The sequence below is a fragment of the Henckelia pumila genome, chromosome 4 (genome assembly GCF_033568475.1).
Source record: "Henckelia pumila isolate YLH828 chromosome 4, ASM3356847v2, whole genome shotgun sequence".
Taxonomy (NCBI): domain Eukaryota; kingdom Viridiplantae; phylum Streptophyta; class Magnoliopsida; order Lamiales; family Gesneriaceae; genus Henckelia; species Henckelia pumila.
Window position 1 is genome coordinate 37,507,717 of NC_133123.1, and position 19,439 is coordinate 37,527,155.

At 35.1% G+C, this 19,439-nt stretch overlaps 1 protein-coding gene and 1 long non-coding RNA gene across 2 annotated transcripts; both read right to left on the reverse strand.

Moving 5' to 3' along the window:
• Positions 1 to 3,937: 3,937 nt before the first annotated feature.
• On the reverse strand, positions 3,938 to 5,809 carry LOC140860868 (uncharacterized). The gene is made up of 2 exons (XM_073263872.1): positions 4,655 to 5,809; positions 3,938 to 4,558 (listed from the first exon to the last, which is right to left on the reverse strand). Exons 1-2 carry the CDS (start codon positions 5,807 to 5,809, stop codon positions 3,938 to 3,940), a joined length of 1,776 nt encoding a protein of 591 aa, XP_073119973.1.
• An 8,101-nt stretch (positions 5,810 to 13,910) lies between these two features.
• LOC140867756 (uncharacterized) lies at positions 13,911 to 15,011 on the reverse strand. Its single transcript, XR_012145255.1, has 3 exons — positions 14,991 to 15,011; positions 14,835 to 14,895; positions 13,911 to 14,333 (listed from the first exon to the last, which is right to left on the reverse strand). It is a non-coding gene; the product is annotated as an uncharacterized lncRNA (long non-coding RNA).
• Between the last annotated feature and the right edge of the window lie 4,428 nt (positions 15,012 to 19,439).

Sequence of the window (19,439 nt, forward strand, 5' to 3'; positions counted from 1 at the left end):
ACCCCCATAGACTAACCCAATACTAGCGATCAGATTTAAATCCACGGTAGCATTCAAACTAGTAAAACTGATAAATCTAGACAACTCATACACAAGCGGATGAATTTAGCCTAGTCAATTATTATCCCTACGAAATAATAAATTCAACAGCAGAAAATATTACACGCAGTTGCTTCACAAATTAGAGGTTTCAAACAATTACGGATTTGAATTCTAATTTAGCTTTTGTTTGTATAATGAAATCCTAAGATGGCCAATCTAAAAATCTCATACACAAGCATATCAATCAATTCAGAATAATTCTCGATACTTGATAGAAATCAAACTTTGGAAATCAAAATCTCATGAATAAGTAAAATCAAGGGTCTTGTCTTCCTCAACCAAGTATTAAAGTTTAGCCAACAATACCCATGAATTTTCTACAAAAATTCATGAGAGAAAATAAAAAATAAGAAAAGATAGGAGAAAACCTAGCCGTCCACAGAGAGTTTTTCGCGTTCTAAGCGTGTAGAATCCTCTGATAATCTCCCTAAAACCGAATTGAAAGTCTAATAAAATTCTAAAACCTTAATTAAAAGAATTCCCGAAATTACACAAAATTTCCGTAATAAACTCTCGCGCTCGATCCTAACAATTCCCAGGATCGAGCACGCGATACTGGGCAACACTACTGCCTTCAAACTTCTTTGGCCTCGCTCGATCCGGGAATGTCACCCGATCGAGCAAGCAACTTTCGAGCATCCTACTGCCTTGAAAAATTGATGACCGCGCTCGATCCTACAACTTTCTCGGATCGAGCGCATGCTTCCATGATTAAAAATCTGCTTCGCCACTTTCTTTGGACGCATGGACGCACTTCGATTTCTTTGATCAAAACAAGCTAATTCCTACACAATAAACCAATAAAACATTAGGAAGCTAAATGCACGACATAAAATAAAACTATACTAAAACATAAATAATGACACACAATGCATGCAAAACACTAATCAAAATGACACTAAAAATGCAAACAAAACACTAATATCAAATACCCCCACACTTGAACCTTGCTCGCCCTCGAGCAAGTTATGCAAAAACAAAATGAAACAGAACAAAAAACATAAGCAAGGACGAATCACGCAAATCATAGCCTCAAAGAAGACCACTTTCATCTAAAAAATAAGTTCATAGCGACTCTCAATCATTAATGATACACCTTCAGTCGAATGCGAACGTGTGTGTGTGCCATGTTACCCCAATTACATGCAACTTCAAAAGACAAAGTTTCAAGACTGTTCGCCGACCTATTAACAATTCAGTGTAAGCTACACCATCAAGAACTCTCCTCCTAACAATCCCTCAACACAACACAACTTTCTTGAGAATAATTACGCACCTCCGGATTTTGCACCCGGTATTGCAATAGCCCCAATAATTACCCGCAAACTTAGCTACAACTAAGACAGGATTAGAATTTCAATCCCCTCGTCTATAGCCCGGATGGAGCATCAACCCTATTTTATCCGCATACTTAGCCTTGATCTTGCTCTTTTAGGATTTAAATCATGTCAAGGCCCGGATGGAGTTGTATATTTATTATTTTTTTTCTAGGTGCGCCCAAGATCATTTATGTCATATCAAAGAAATCATCAAGATTCAAACACTATCAAGTTTAACAAACACATATTGACGTGCAATGGTCCAACAGACATCCACGATATATAATACATCGCTACACTTCACTGGTTAAACATGCGTGCTTAAGAATATTCAACAAACAACCTACAGTTTCTCATATCCAACTAAGAGTCAAAAATTTTTCAAAAATTATCATTTTTCAACTATCTCATCATAGGCTAGAAATCATCCTTTACTTATACACACAAAACATTCATGAAACAATTGACAAACTAAATGCAAGTACGCAACAAACATAATGCAAAACAAACAACAAAACACTGAATGCACCCCCCACACTTAAATGAAGCATTGCCCTCAATGCTCGAGAACAAAACTAAACAACTAACAACACAAAAGAAAAAAAAATGAAATGCAAAGAAAAAATAAAAAGAAAACTCCCCAGGTTTATGGATCCTCCCCGTCCTCATCATGCTCTGGCGGTGGCACAGGGTCGACCCATGGAAACTCAAAAGGTGGCGGGAAAGGAACAGCTGGTGGGAGCGTGGTGGGATCAATCCCTAGTCGCTCAGAGATTCCACGAGAAATGTAATCTATCACCTGAAAATTTGCAGTAGTGGCCGCATTGAACATGTTCTGGTGCTGAGTGAAAGCGGCCATCTGTTGAACAGTAACTGCAGTAGAGCGGCGTGGAGGTGGAATAGGATGCACCGGATCGTGGACCGCCACAAACTGATCATCCACCACAAATTGGCTACGCCTATAAGCCCTTTTGGCATCAACAACTTCTTGGTCAATTGGTCGCATTGGTTGCAACCATTCCTCATATGCTCTAGCTTGCACACCAGCGCGGAGGCATAACTGTGTAATGATCATGGGAAAGAAAAGACCGAATGTCGTAGAAGCGACCGACCGGCGTATCTGATCATGAATAACTCGACCCACATTGACCGGGAGTCCGACATCGAGAGCGTATAGCAACACAGCACGCTCAACATGAACTTCACTCCTGTGTGAGATAGGCATGAGGCGGCGGCAGAGGAATATGTACCAGGTATTCGGATTCACATAAAGATATTTCTCTTTGAAGCACTTGAAAGTAATCGGATCTAACCAAGCAGCCCCTTCAAAGCACAGCCGATGAAGAATCTCGTGAACGTCCGGGTAAAGGGCAGCACTTTGAAATAAGCTGTCATCGACATCTGGTGTCTCGAGCATGGAATTCAACTTAGAGGCTGCGTAGGAAACCAAGGTGCCCCGAACAAAGGCCTTCCCATCCGTCCTCTCTGAAGCATTGGCATAGAACTCCCTAACAAGAGGGACGATGGCTGGAGCGGGTTGCTTACAGAATGTTTCCCACCCACGTGCCAAGACTTGAACCGCCACTTCGTTTACATTCACATCTAGATCAAAACCCCTCTCAGTAATAGGGGAGCGATGGTTCTTGGCGTGGTCGTAGCGATCCCGGGCCGCTTGATTGACAAAGCGCCCGGCTATGTTCAGGGATGCTGCTGCAGCTCGTGTGCCTTGGCGAGAAGATTCGCCTCTCTCAGTAGTACGCCTTGGACCCATGATCACTCAAAAATTTGCAAGGATTAGTGATATTGGAAATTCGTCAAACACCTTGTGGGCACCAACAATTCCGGCTTTTCTAGCAAAATATGGCCTTGGAGGAGGAAAGAGGAGGGAAAATTTGAAGATTCCAAGACTTTGAATGATCCTGTAATAGATTGATAACAATTCGTGAACAATGGTGAAATTTCAAAAATTTAGAGAAAATTATTGCTAAGGGCCGAGGGGAATTGGAAGGGGGAGTGGGGGAAAAACTAAGAAAAAACGCATAGCTATAAAGTCGAACTGGCGCGCGCTCGATCCGATGAAATGCTAGGATCAAGTGCGCCTAAATAAAAAGCGAGGCAGTGAGTTAGGGAAAAACGCGCGCTCGATCCCTTGAAAATCCCGGATCGAGCGCGCCTCTTAAAAGATGCGGACAGTAACTTTGGGAAAATTCCGCACTCGATCCTGTGAAAATCCCGGATCGAGCGCGAGGCTCTGGGGAGAACAAAATTTATATTTCTGGAAAAACAAAATCTAACAACTATAAAATGCAATAAAATAGATGAAATTAAACTAGCAAAATTTAAAGCAAAAATTAAAAGAAAATGAATGAAAACACTGGGTTGCCTCCCATTAAGCGCCTTTGGTTACGGTCGTTGGCTCGACTGAATGCTGCAGTTCCTCAGGGTGGTTTAAATCTGGTTCCTTTGTCCACCTTCACCCACTTCAGAATTTTTTTAGTCAATGACCCATGCTTTTTCTACTTCGACTTCTTGGCGATTCTTTTCGTTCGGTCAGGAGGGTGTTTTGTCTCAGTTATAGGTACCTGCATATCAGAGAGAACATTTTCAGCAGTAGAAATTTCAGCAGGCATTGCAAGTATATTAACAACACTTTCACAAACAGGATTTTTCAGGGCATCAAAGATATTAAATTTGGCAGTTTTCCCATCGAATTCCATAGTGAGAGTACCGTTATCAACATCTATGACAGACTTAGAAGTTTTCAAGAATGGTCTTCCTAATAAAGTAGGACTATTCAATTCATTGTTTTTCATGTCAAGAACATAAAAATCAGCAGGGAAGACCAATTCGCCAACTTGCACTATGACATCTTCTAACAAGCCCCTTGGAAAAATAGTAGATCGATCAGCCATCTGTATAACAATAACAGTTTCATTCAAAGGCCCTAGTTTTAAGGAAGCATAAACAGAGTATGACATGACGTTAATAGATGCTCCTAAATCTAGCATGGCCGTATCGAGCTGAACACCTCCTATTTTACATGGAATCGAGAACATACCTGGGTCCTTGCATTTTGTAGGCACCTTTCTTTGAATAACGGCAGAGACCTGTTCTCCTAATTCAACTTTCTTACAACCCTCCAATTTTTGTTTTCTTTTCGCAGTACATAATTCTTTCAAAAATTTAGCATAACGAGGTACTTTCTTAATAGCATCTAACAGTGAAATGTTTACCTCGCATCTACGAAAAGTTTCATAGAGCTCCTTAATCCCCTCATTTTTCCTAGAGTCCTTTAAAGCTAAGGGAAAAGGGGCTACATGTTTATACTCAGACAAAGGGGGAAACATACCTCTCGGTGCTTCTTTAGGAATGGGCTCACTCTCCTTCACCTTAGATTCTTTGTCCCCTTCAGTCTCTACCGGTTCTTTGACCAATCCATCTTGAATCTGCAGCTCCTTTCCACTCCTCAAAGTAATAGCACTCACGTTATCCTTCGGATTCACCACTGTTTGTGAAGGCAAACGGCTGGAATTTTGTGCTTCCAACTTGCTGATTGCTGCAGCGAGCTGCCCCATTTGGGTATTTAAGTTTTGGATGCTCTTCCTGGTGTCCTGTTGAAAAGCCAAAGTATTAGTAGCAAGATTCTGAACTATGTTTTCAAGAGACTCACCTGGCGTAGAATTCTGAGGACGCTGTGGTGGAGGGTACGGCGGCCTATAAGCTTGATTGTGCGATTGCGCTTGAAGTCCATATTGATTTGCTAGAGGATTGCCATATCTGAGGTTTGGATGATCCCTCCAACCTGGATTGTATGTGTTAGAGTAAGTATCATACTTCTGCTGAGGTGGCCCTGGAAATCCTCCTGCTGCATTGACTTGCTCCGCAGATCCCTCTTGAAGAGTGGGACACATGTCAGTTGCATGGCCCGCTTGAGTGCAAATCCCACATACCCTTGCAATCTGTCCATTCCCTACAGCCATATGACGCACAAGAGATGTCAGTTCGCTCAGTTGTTGTTCAAGGGAAGAAACGTTTACCTCGTTACTCTTCCTTGGTGTAGGATCACTTCTGTTGGTGCCAAATTGCTGAGAATTGGCAGCCATATTTTCTATTAAGTTCCTTGACTGCACCGGAGTTTTGTCCACAAAAACTCCTCCACTAGCCGCATCCAGCATATTCCTGTCATGAGACAACAACCCTTCATAGCAGTATTGAATTAGTAAATTTTCACTTATCAAGTGTTGTGGGCAGCTGGCGCAAAGTTTCTTGAAGCGCTTCCAATACTCGTGCAATGACTCTCCCATCTGCTGTTTGCACCTATAAATTTCTTTCCGGATGTTTGCTGCTCTAGAAGCTGGAAAGTACTTCTCTAAAAATATCCTCTTCATCTCAGTCCAGGTGGTGATGGATCCAGAAGGTAGGTAGTATAGCCAATCCTTTGCAGCACTCTTTAAAGAGAAAGGAAAGGCTCTGAGTTGGATCTACTCTTCTGTCACTCCATGGGGTTTCATGCTTGAACACACCACGTGGAATTCCATCAGATGCTTGTGCGGATCGTCACCTGCAAGACCATGAAAAGCAGGCAGTAAGTGTATCAGTCCAGATTTTAATTCAAATGTTGCATTATTCTCTAGAGTAGGGAAAGTAATGCATAAGGGTTGTTGGTTTGGATCAAGAGTGCCCAATTATCTCAAACTCAGATTGGCGTTAGCAGCCATCTCTTCTTCTAGGAATGCAGCTCGAGCAGCTTCCTCTTGTTGTTTCCTACGAAGTTCACTCCTTCGCGTAAGCAAGGTTCTTTCTACCTCTGGATCGTATAGAAATTCTTCTTCTTCTGAAGATTCACCTGAAAGCATGAACAAACCAGAGTAGCACTATGAGGAATAATAAAAAAAATTAAAATTAAAAATAAAATAAGAAGAACACAATAAATTAACACCGTTCCCCGGCAACGACGCCAAAATTTGGTAGTGCTTATCGTGTACGCCCAAATTACCCGACTCAATCAGATAAACAATTAATGCAGTAGCGTGAGTAGGGATCGTTTCCACGAGGAAAGGTAAATTTAAAAGTGTTCTTTTAAAGTAAAAGGGGGGTTTTGGTTTGAGATTAACCACTAAAAATTCAGAACTAATTTATAAAATAAATTTCTATAACTATCATGCAAGATTGACAATTTAACTGAGGAAATCAATAAGAAATAATACTTGGTATCGGTCGACTACACCCTTGATATTATTCATTCAATCATTGATCATCTAAAAATAATTAATCCTATCAAATATTTATCATCGGAAATTTAATTCTTGTTTCACCTTAATTTTAGTTAACTAGACACAAGCGTTCTAAGTTAACCCTTACCCCAAGACTAACCCAATACGAGCGATCAGATTTAAATCCATGGTAGCATTCAAACTAGTAAAACTAATAAATCTAGACAACCCATACACAAGCGGATGAATTTAGCCTAGTCAATTATTATCCCTACGAAATAATAAATTCAACAGCAGAAAATATTACACGCAGTTTCTTCGCAAATTAGAGGTTTCAAACAATTACGGATTTGAATTCTAATTTAGCTTTTGTTTGTATAATGAAATCCTAAGATTACCAATCTAAAAATCTCATACACAATCATATCAATCAATTCAGAATAATTCTCGATACTTGATAGAAATCAAACTTTGAAAATCAAAATCTCATGAATAAGTAAAATCAAGGGTCTTGTCTTCCTCAACCAAGTATTAAAGTTTAGCCAACAATACCCATGAATTATCTACAAATATTCATGAGAGAAAATAAAAAATAAGATAAGATAGGAGAAAACCTAGCCGTCCACAGAGAGTTTTTCGCGTTCTAAGCGTGTAGAATCCTCTGATAATCTCCCTAAAACCGAATTGAAAGTCTAATAAAAGTCTAAAACCTTAATTAAAAGAATTCCCGAAATTACACAAAATTTCCGTAATAAACTCTCGCGCTCGATCCTAACAATTCCCAGGATCGAGCGCGCGATACTGGGCAACACTACTGCCTTCGGACTTCTTTGGCCTCGCTCGATCCGGGAATGTCACCCGATCGAGCGAGCAACTTTTGAGCATCCTACTGCCTTGAAAAATTGATGACCGCGCTCGATCCTACAACTTTCTCGGATCGAGCGCATGCTTCCATGATGAAAAATCTGCTTCGCCGCTTTCTTTGGACGCATGGACGCACTTCGATTTCTTTGATCAAAACAAGCTAATTCCTACACAATAAACCAATAAAACACTAGGAAGCTAACTGCACGACATAAAATAAAACTAGACTAAAACATAAATAATGACACACAATGCATGCAAAACACTAATCAAAATGACACTAAAAATGCAAACAAAACACTACTATCAAGTTTTCTGAAGGTTCCGTTGACATCGATTGTTTATCTCGTAATTATCTGTTGCTATTTTCGTTGTAAACTAGAGATGGATATCCAAAAACTGTGATTATTTGTTGCTAATTTCATTGTAAATTAGAGGTGGATATCCGAAAACTTACTTGTTCCAAAAGATCGGGATAACATTATTGAGTTTTTTGTTATTGAACTGAGGGTGCGATTCTTTATAATCGTGTTTGCTTTTCATGACATCAAAGATTCTTATTATTTGGTATCAAAGCTTAAGGTTCCATTGATTCAAGTAAGTCGTATCTTTCTATTTGTTTTTCTTATCTATTCTTTGTTCTTCTTATCCGTTCTTCGTTTCTGTTTATCTTGTTGCCCAAGTTTCTTGTATCTTGTGCTACAAGTTATTTTTTTGAAAAAAAAATCGAAAAATTAAGAAAAAAAAAGGAATTCAAAATTGGTGATAAAAAAAAGGGTGAAAAAAAAAGAGGAGAGAAGAAACGAGAAAACTTGTGGATAAATTTCTTGCAGGGAAAGGGCAAGATTTGATGACAAATATTTTTGAAGAAGAGGAGTCTGATATGCATCTAAAAAGCTATCGAAGATTCATATTGTTCCAAGATTTCTATCATAATTTGCCATCGAGATTAGAAGGAATTGAGATCCATGACAATCAAGTTGTGGAGCAAGGGAGCCAAGTTGGAATTCATGGAGTTCGTGGTGGAGTACTGAAATTTTATGAATCTTTTATAAAGATTAAATCCAATCTCCACCGTCCCAAATGTATTTTAGGATGTTATGAAGCTACGGTTAAATTTCGGCTCGATCCGACAGCTAGGTTTCGAGTTATGATTTTTGCAAGAATAATGCGCAGAAATGTCAAATGCAAGCATGTGCGTCCGTACACACACTTCGGCATGTAGTGCGTGTGCGTGGGATTTTAATTAATTTTTATGTTTTTTCCTATTTTTGGTATTATAAGTCTACTAGTAAACTTTTAGATGATATCTTTTTGATATCTTTTGTATTATTTTGCTTTATCTTTTATTATTTTGTAGTTGTAATATAAATACAACATATACAATCATTATTGAATACAATACAATGAAGATTATTGATTATTGATTTTTATCAATTATAATTCTTTCTAGAATTATGTCAAAGCTTTGCTTTGTTTATCCAAAAATCAAACTTATCAAAGTTTTATAAACTTTGTGGCGTTTTTCGATTGTTCTTCTTCGTGGATTGTCAGAAACAAGTTTTCCGAAGGTTTCGTTGAGATCGATTGTTTATCTCGTGATTATCTGTTGCTATTTTTGTTGTAAACTAGAGGTGGATATCCAAAAACTGTGATTATCTGTTGCTAGTTTCATTGTAAATTAGAGGTGGATATCCAAAAACTTACTTATTTCAAAATATCGGGACAAAATTATTGAGTTTTTTTGTTATTGAACTGAGGGTGCGATTCTTTAGAATCGTGTTTGCTTTTCATGGCATCAAAGATTCTTATCACAAGTCGTTCAATGCATCTCAAAGGAATTCAATACAATATCGTTCGTCGAACTCCAGTCGGTTACAACATCCAAGTTCGTTCAAATTCCATAACTCTTCATCTAAAATTCTGAAAATGAAACGAATACGGATTTAATACAAATCTTCTAACTCGGACAAACCCAGAATCAATCAAAACAATACAACCGATAATTCAAACTCAAATTCTACAGCATAACGACTACAAACTGTCAATCCAAAACCAACAACCATCATCAAACAACTCAATACAAATCATATCATCCTCAATTCATCAAACCCAAGTCAAATCCAACCAAAATCAAACACCAGTTTTTGAATTTTGCCCCAAAAATCACAATAAATCCGTACAACCTTCTTTATCCAATCCGACTTCAAATATACGATCTATGATAGCTCAAGAACAACATACCCAAAAATATTTTATTCCAATAATGTTAAAAAATTCAAAGTACAAGAGATCAGAGCAAAAATTACGGCAAAACGACGCCTTCGATACGGTGATCATGAATCTCAACTCGGATCAAAATTCCAACGGACGGATTGAGCGAATCGGACGAAATAAAATCTTGGTAGAACTAGCTATGGCTTCCTTGATTTTGGCGTGAAGATGGGGAATGAAGGAGAGAGATATTAAAACGACCCTGACTCAACTTTAAATAATAATTAAATAAAATGAGGATTTTTTTTCCAGACTATTTTATAAAAATTTTGGCATGAAATATTTGTTTAAGTGAAAACTCGTCATTGGTTGAAGTTCCTTGGTAGTGTGGGAGCTCAGACATTGGATGAATGTTTCAATATCTCATAAATGGGCTCTTTATTTTACTTTAACATTTTTTTTTTGAAATGAAAGGTTTACATTTTTTGGTCGTGTTTAATTTGGTCGTGTTTAAATGCATGTGTTGTCTTCTCTTATTGCCTTTTTTTATGGGTGGTCCAATGCTCAAGGGTTCAAGAGATGCCCGATGTTTGCTCTGAGGATGAATCCGAGGATGATTCGGAAGATGAGAAGTATGACCCAGGTGTTCGTGACGGTGGTGTAGATGTGGCTGGTTCAGCAGCGGGAAGGCTTGTACTAACAAATTATGAATCAAAATTTATGTGGTTTTCAAGGGTGTTGATAGCTGATAAGAGTTGGGAGTGAATAGTTATGCACACGTTATGTTAAATTTATAGAAATAAATGTCTATGGAGTAAAGTCCAACCTGAAATAATAAATGAATATCCATTAATTAGACATAAAAGTCCTAAAAGAAAGAGAATTTATGAGTTGCAAAACATGTCCTGAGCAATAGGTGCATCCAGTATTTTCATAACCGGACCGGTGATCGAACCGGTCTACCTAAAAAAAATGGTCCAATCGGTCGGACCGGAAAACCGTTTATATAATATAATATAATAAATAATATATTTTGAATTTTAAAAACTAAATAATATATATAAATAGACAAATATATATATATTTATCATAATTTGAAAGCTAAATAAATGTGTAAATATATTCAAAATATCAATTATAGTTCTAAATTATTTAAATAAAAAATTATTTAATTTTAAAAGAACCAATAATTATTAAAATATTTTTTTGATGAAGTAAAAATTCCAAAAAATCATGTATTATAAATAAAAAATATTAAATTTAAATTTCAAAAATTAAAATTTCAAAAATAAAAAGTAAAAAAAATTCGAAAAACCGGTTGAACCGGTTGAACCGGTTTTCCGGTTCTTGACCGGTCCAACCGGTTCTTGACCGGTTCTGACCGGTTTGACCGGTTTTCCGGTTTTCGGTGAAGTTTCGGACCGGTCCGGCGACCGGTTCCCGGTCGAATCGGCCGGTCCGGTCCGGTTCTGAGAACAATGGGTGCATCACCAGAATGAAGTTACAAAAAATCATCACTAAAAACAATGATTTGAGCAGGACAACTACTATCAATTGATAGTCAAGAATCCTCGTGAAAAACTCTATCCGTACCTTCCAAAGAGCTAGCTATGCACTTCCTTTTCCTACGACTATAAACTTTTATCCGCTCTCTCTGCATCAATAATGTGATTGTGACGAACATTGTATACCAAAATAAAATTAAATAAACATAGGACAAATTAATTTACATAAAAGGAACTATACGTACCTCAACTTTGCCATATATTACACGTTCCATATGTGGATATATAAGAGGTAACCAGAAACATGTAAACTTCTCATCAAATGGCACTAAAACAAATCCTTCAAACCCAAATTTTTTCCCATGGGTGTTTTGAATTATTAAATGTACAACCGTTTCTCCATCTTTACTTGTTATCACACTTCCAACCCAAATCCTTCAAACCCAAATTTTTTCCCATGGGTGTTTTGAATTATTAAATGTACAACCGTTTCCCCATCTTTACTTGTTATCACACTTCCAACCACTAGAACAGCGTGGTTTATAAGGTCAAAACCAACTTATTCGTCTGATAGTATATATATAGCCTGTAATGAACCACTAAATTAATAATTTATCGAATTTCATAAATTTAACTTGAATAACGATGAATTAAGTATATCAAAAAATATTGCATATTCTTTTATCATTTTCAAATATTTATATCCTAGTTATCTAACAAAATATTAATACTCAACCCATAACCTAAGAAAAAGATGATGTTTCATCTCCGAGAAAACCACACAAATCCTCAAGTTAGTAAACATACCTTTTTATATTTCTCAAAGCATTCAGAGACTCGTAGTTGAGCAATAATCGAAAACTTTTTTTATCTTTAAACTCGTAGTAAACTTGAGATTTTTAAGGAATAAAATATTCCTTTCAAGTTCAAATTTCAAAGCTTGTCATGAAATTTGCATTCTATTTATAGATGACGTGTTGTTTAATGGTAATTTTCACTTGTCTTGGTTAAATGTGTGAAAAATATTTGGAGGGGTTTCGGTTTTTGGTTGCTATTGGAACTAATGATTCATTCGTGTTTTTTTCTTTTTAAAGGGTTGAAGTTTAATTGTTTAAGTTTTTAGATGGAAAACTTTACTTCTTCGTGTTTTATTCATATATGTCATTTTTAAACTGTTGATTGAAGTAATAATAGCATGATGAAGAATATTATTTTTTTAGTTCGGGATTGAAAGAAAATATTTGATGCTCAAGTATATTCGCAATTGTTCGTACTTGACTAGTTCATAATGTGGCTTCAGCCTGACGCCACCAATTTGTTTTCTTTTATTTCTCTGGGTTCTTGCTACTTTCTTTCTTTCAGTGAACTACTACGTGTGTTCGTGTATTGGATTGATTTTCTTCAGCACACTTCATGCTATGTGGGGTTAACACGTGTTTGATACATGAAGATGTGCGCACATGATAACTTTGTAATTAGATAGAATACACGTACACATTCATGTGTTGCTTAAACACACGTACACACACACGTACATGATATCTGGGGAAGCATTCAGTTGTCTTTTCCATTTTTTTATGAAATCCATTCGGTTATTTATTTTAGCACGGTCAAACACTTGGATGAAATTTTACTTTAGATGTGTGATTAGATGAGTATTTCTTGGACTTGAGCTGATTTTTTTTATCGAGGACTTCTTGGCTAACTGTGTGAAAAATATTTAGAGGGATGTTGATTTTTGGTTGATGTTCAAACTAATGAGTTTCATTGCTTCGGTGTGTGTGTGTGTGTTCTTTTTAAATCTTTTGAATTTGAATTTGAATTGCTTAAGTTTTTATTTGGAAACCGTTGCTCGTACACATTTTATTCATATTGCCTTTTTTTAAACCATTGATTGGAATACATGATGATGAATAAATGAGCTCTTTATTTTAGTAGATACGACTGGTTCTACAACGTGAAGAATGAACTAACAAATTATGACTCAAAATTATTTTGGGTTTCAAGTATTTTGGTTGCTGAAAAGAGTTGGAGTGAATAGTTATGAGCACGCTAAATTTGTAGGAATAAATGCTCTTTATTGTACCAAGTTCAAACTTCAAACTCGTGAAATTTATATTCTATTTATAGTTGTTTAATGGTTATTTTCACTTTACAGTCAGACTATAACAAAAATAATTACGACAATAATAATAAACAAATTACATATTTAAAATTTCTTTAGTTTAAATGTATTTTTAATTATAATATGTTATTTTTTTCATTCATGGGATATTTTGATATCTATTATAGCAGTGACGGAAAAGTTTTAATATAATCGTAGTTTAATCAAGCGTGTATAGTTGTATTAGTTATGTTTTCATCTGAAATTTTTTAGTAATCAAGTTTTAGTTATAATAAGAAAATTACCTACGTAGAAATATTTATCTTTTATGTAATAAGTTTTATTGGAGAAAAATAAAATATAACAAAATAATGCATAAAAAATAAAACATCGTGTTAAAATGCAACAAAGTTAAAAGGAAAAATATTATAATAAGGTTTCTATAATAATGCACATCATATACATATAATATACGTTTTCTTAACAACAAAAATATGTTAATTGAACTGAATTCATCCCAACCTACCCAAAAAAAAAAACCCATATATCCCAAAAAAGTTTGGATTCAGAATCAAATTCACCGAGAATTGATTTTTTTTGTAAAATATAATCAAGAGATCATAAGAACGAATGACAAGTGTTTACTTAAAGAACATAAAGAATGGATGCAGATACCACAGATTGCACAGAATCATTCAAAATATTTATTATCGTTCAAAAAGTCAAACAAAAGAACCTCATAGCAGTCTTTGCTCATGGCTTCTATCGCCACAGATCTAATCATCCATCGTCCAAGGATCAGATTCAGGAGAGTCCCGAGCAGCTTAAAGTACCAAAACTCACTGAGTTTGTTTGAACCTAGCTCATGAAAAGAAAGAAAACAATGAGCGGACACACAGAGTACAGGATGAGATAAGTTTGAAACACTGTTTGGTAGAAAAAACACTTACCCCAACAGTTAGAAAAGCCGCCCAAGCACAAACATAAATGAAAACAGAACGACCAATTTAATCTGAGGAAAAAAACCAAGTAAATTACCTCGTGACATAACCCATAACCAAACCAGTGTAGGCCTGAGAAAATGAAATCCAAAAAGCATGCAGTATGGAAGAACACAGTGACAGAAAAATGGGAAAAAGAAGGGAAAACAGTCGAACAATAATTACTCGCAGAAAACAAAATAGAAAAACACACCAAAGAGAACGAAAGAGGTGCTAATTACTATAGTAATATTAAAATGACACTGAAGCTAGGGCACACTAATTGTTAGCAATTATTACTAAGACAATCAAGAAGCAACAGGTAAATCCAACCTGAAATAATAAATGAATATCCATTAATTAGACATAAAAGTCCTAAAAGAAAGAGAATTGATGAGTTGCAAAACATGTCCTGAGCAATAGGTGCATCACCAGAATGAAGTTACAAAAATCATCACTAAAAACAATGATTTGAGCAGGACAACTACTATCAATTGATAGTCAAGAATCCTCGTGAAAAACTCTATCCATACCTTCCAAAGAGCTAGCTATGCACTTCCTTTTCCTACGACTATAAACTTTTACCCGCTCTCTCTGCATCAATAATGAGATTGTGACGAACATTGTATACAAAAATAAAATAAAATAAACACAGAACAATCTAATTACAAAAAAGGAACTATACATACCTCAACTTTGCCATATTTTACATGTTCCATATGTGGATATATAAGAGGTAACCGGAAACATGTAAAATTCTCATTAAATGGCACTAAAACATATCCTTGAAACCCAAAAGTTTTCCCTTGGGTGTGTTGAATTATTAAATGTAGATCCCTTTTTCCTTGTTTACTTGTTATCACACTTCCAACCACTAGAACAGCGTGGTTCGTAAAATTAAAGCCAACTTCTTTGTCTGATGGTATATATAAAGCCTGTAATAAACCATTAAATTAATAATTTATTTATCGAATTTCATAAATTTAATTTGAATAACGATGAAATTAAGTTTATCAAAAAATATTGCATATTCTTTTATCATTTTCAAATATTTATGTCCTAGCTATTGAAAGAAATATTAAATATTAATACTCAACCCATAACCTAAGAAAAAGCTGATGTTTCATCTTCGAGAAACCACAAAAATCCTCGAGTCCAGTAAACAAACCTTTTTATGTTTCTCAAAGCTTTCAGAAACACGTAGATAAGCCACAAGCGGAAACTTTTTTAGACGTTCGAGAACCTCGGTGTTTTTTAAACTTTTGAAACCATTGATATGGTACCTAGGTGCCTGTTTAAAAAAATGCAAAAGAAAATAAAACGATAATACAAATAACTATATTTTTATACTAAAGATGCATGAAAATATTACCTCTTTGTCGAAATGAGCGACATGATTCTTGTGTCGTGGCTCATCAAATATGGTTGTAGCCAGTAAACCACGATCCATAGCATATACGAGAACATCATCTACATGACCACCTTTCCCCAAGCCAAGTTTCGCATCATCTTCCAGATTGTTTAATTCTTTGTATAAAAGATCATAACACTCGTTAAAGTCGAAATAGTACTTCTTCTTCCATTCTTGGGTTAGTTCCTTTTTAAACATCCTATACAATACCTCGATGCAGGCTATTGTAGCTACAAAAGACCACGAAGGGATGTCTCTTTGATTCCTGACCCGAGATAAGTGCCTATCTACCATTTTGAGTTCAACTACACTCGTCCCTTCCATACTAATTATATGAGCACGGAGACGTTCAGAAATTGTCCTGTCAATGGGAAAAAATAAATATAAATGTAAATAATTAATGCAATAGATAATTCCCTTGGAAAAACTACATCAATTAAATATATTTTATTCACATTAAAATTACTTCTAAGCTAACTGGATATTATTAAATTTAATTGATCAATAATGACATATATTAGTGATTGATTTTACTGATGTAATGTAGCATATTCCAATAATTTTAAAATTTGTTATAGAGAAAAGAGAGTCATTAGTGGATCAAGAAAGAAAGTACATTTACAAAGTTAAAACAAGAAGGCCAAACGAAGAGAGACGGAGGGTTGGATAGTAAAATAAACAGGGAAAGTGGGAGGAGGTTACAACTTATCTTTATCTTTCAGCGGTTATGTGAGAAGGGTAGATGTTGATGTTTTCTTACTTGTCAGATTGTTTACAGTAATTGTCAGTTTTGGTATCCTTTGTATATACTAGTACTCGTATACAGTCTGTTTTTTTCAACCAAAAATAAAAGTAGAGAATGATTAAAAAAAAAAAATTTGTATAAAAATAAATACATTTTATAAAAATGGCTTTTTTGTAAATTAGTAATTATCATTGAACAAAAATAAAATGGTGTTTTAGTAATTAAATTTAAAATATATTAAAGGGCAAAGATAAGGGGTTGGTCGTACCAACATACCAAATGAAATCATTATAAAAGTGCTGATTCTGTTCAAAATTATATTTAGGCAATGTTTAAAGGGCCACATTATTAATATGTTGATATTTTATCTTATCCAATCTCATGTTTACTTGGTCATATTATTTATCCACTTAGTAATTATTTATCTTACAACAATGAAATCATTAATTATTTATCTTACACATAATAAATAAAATTATTCATATTTTATTAACTATTAAAAGGATAAAATGATAATTTATCATCCTATTTAAAATTTAATCATTCAAATCAAACAAACTATTATTTATCAATCAAACCAAATACTATATTAACTATAATTTTTTATTTAATTTTTATTATATTAGATTATCTATATATTATTATACAATCTTTAACTTCAAACAGTGCCCAAGTGTATTGCCTGAGTGTATCAAAAATCATTAAGGTGTAGAGTGTAAATACCACTATCATCGCTCAAAAAGCCTTGCAAAGAAAAACATAACACTACATCGAACTACCCAAAATAAATTATATCCTTAATAATGAAATAAAATAAAAATATTAAATAACATTCAAATAATTAATACAGTACCTAAATGATATTAGCTTTAAACATATTTTAGATTACAAGAAAGATACACTAATGGGGGATGAAAATATCTTTATGAGGATATGAAGAGTTTACTTTGATTAAACTATTAATAAATAAACAATTGTTATTCATAAATATAGAATAGGAAAGATAAAGTAGATTTCTAGACTTTTAATTACTTACATGGAGTTTAAAATTTTACAAGTATTCAATCTAATATACTCTATAAAAGTTTAGATGTATTCAAACAAACTTTTGTAGAATTTTAAAAAGTCATGTGTATTCAAACTTGATTTTTAAAAACTTTAAAAAAGTCTATAGGTATACAAAGAGAGGTGCATTGACTCTAGATTTTAATACTTTTGTGGAGATTAAAAGTCTAGAGTTTCGTTTGAATAAAAGAATTTGAAATCCAGGAATTTAAATGTATTTTTATGTTTACAAACGTATAATATTGTAGTAGTTTGAAATCCATTTTGATAAATATAATTATAGTGTGAATAAATAGAAGATCGATTTGAGATTCTTCTATTTAACTTATTTACTAATGAAAATAAATACTAAATTATGGGTTTCAAATGATTCAATCCAAATGAAACCATGAAGTATTCAATATAAACTTTTATGAACTCTATACGCGTTTAGTGGTATTAAAAGGGGAGTAATGTGGTTCACTTGGCACAATTCAGGGGACACTAAAAATTGGTATAGGTATAAATAAGCCAACGGGTGCTGGAGGAGGCGAGAGCTCACAGCCACAAGATATCAAGACTTGCTTAGTAATCGCTACAACAGAAAAATGATTGGCTCTAAAATATATTTATGTATAATGCATATGTGAGAACAGAGTCTATGCAAGTCTTCTGTAGTGTGAACTCTTGAGTTAATGGCTTGTGATTTTCATCCCTTTTCACTCTGAGATTTGGGTTAAAACTCTGGTGTATCAGATCGTGTATTCATCTTGGTTATAGTAAAGTGATCTCATGATCGAGTGGACCTAGAACGGATTATTTTAGTCGAACCACTGTTATTGCTTGCATTCGGTAATTTTCTTCTCGAGTGATCGTTGAAGGTATAGATTCTGGTGATTAAGAACCAAGAAACATTGATCAATCACAACAAAATGACATCAGAGCCAGGTACGAGAAACAAAATGGGGTCTGCAAGATATGAGATCAAAAAATTCACAGGCATTACTGGTTCAACATGGTTTGGAAGATACGTTGGTTGGAGAAGAGAAGATTGTCCTCTTCAATCAAGGGAGGAAGGCTATTCTGAAAAAGGCACATAACACACTGATTCTAAGCCTTGGGGATAGGGTATTGCAAGAAGTCTCAAAAGAGAAAAGTGTGGCAGCAATCTGGACGAAGCTGGAACAGCGTTATACGACCAAGTCTCTCGCAAATCATCTTTTCTTGAAACAGATTGTATACTTTCTAGAAGTGTGGAGGAAAGTCAATAAAGAACCATATCATCTTGGATCTGGAAAATATTGACGTTAAGATTAAGGATGAAGATCACACTCTTCTATTACTCCAATCATTCCCTGATACATATAAAAATTTGAGGGATACAACGATTTATGGAAGGGAATCACTCACACTAGACGAAGTGTATGCAGCCTTGAGGTCAAAAGAATTCAACAAAAGGAATGAAAGCACGAGTGATGGCCACATTAAAGGATTGGTGGTCAAGGGTGTACTGAGAAGAGAGAATTTAAGCCCGGAAATAACTAATAAGTCTCAATCCACATCCAAGAATAAGTTCAAACGCAAATGTTTTCGTGTGTCACAAAGAGGGACACTTTAAAGGAAATTTCCTGATCGAATTAAAACGTATAAAGAGAAAGAAACAGAGTCTGGAAAAGCAACATTGGTGCAGAGTTATGACAGTGTAGATCTTCTAGTCCCCACAGAAAGGACTCAAAGTGATTGGATTCTAGACTATGGGTGCTCCTTCCATATGAGCCCAAACAGAGGATGGTTCAAAGAATTATCGATGGAGTTAACGTTCTCATGGGAAAAAATATGGCTTGCCAAGTTGAAGGTGTAGGATCCATGATGCTTAAAAGTGACTGACGGGATTAAAGGACACTGACAAATGTCAGATGTGTACATGGTTTAAAGAGA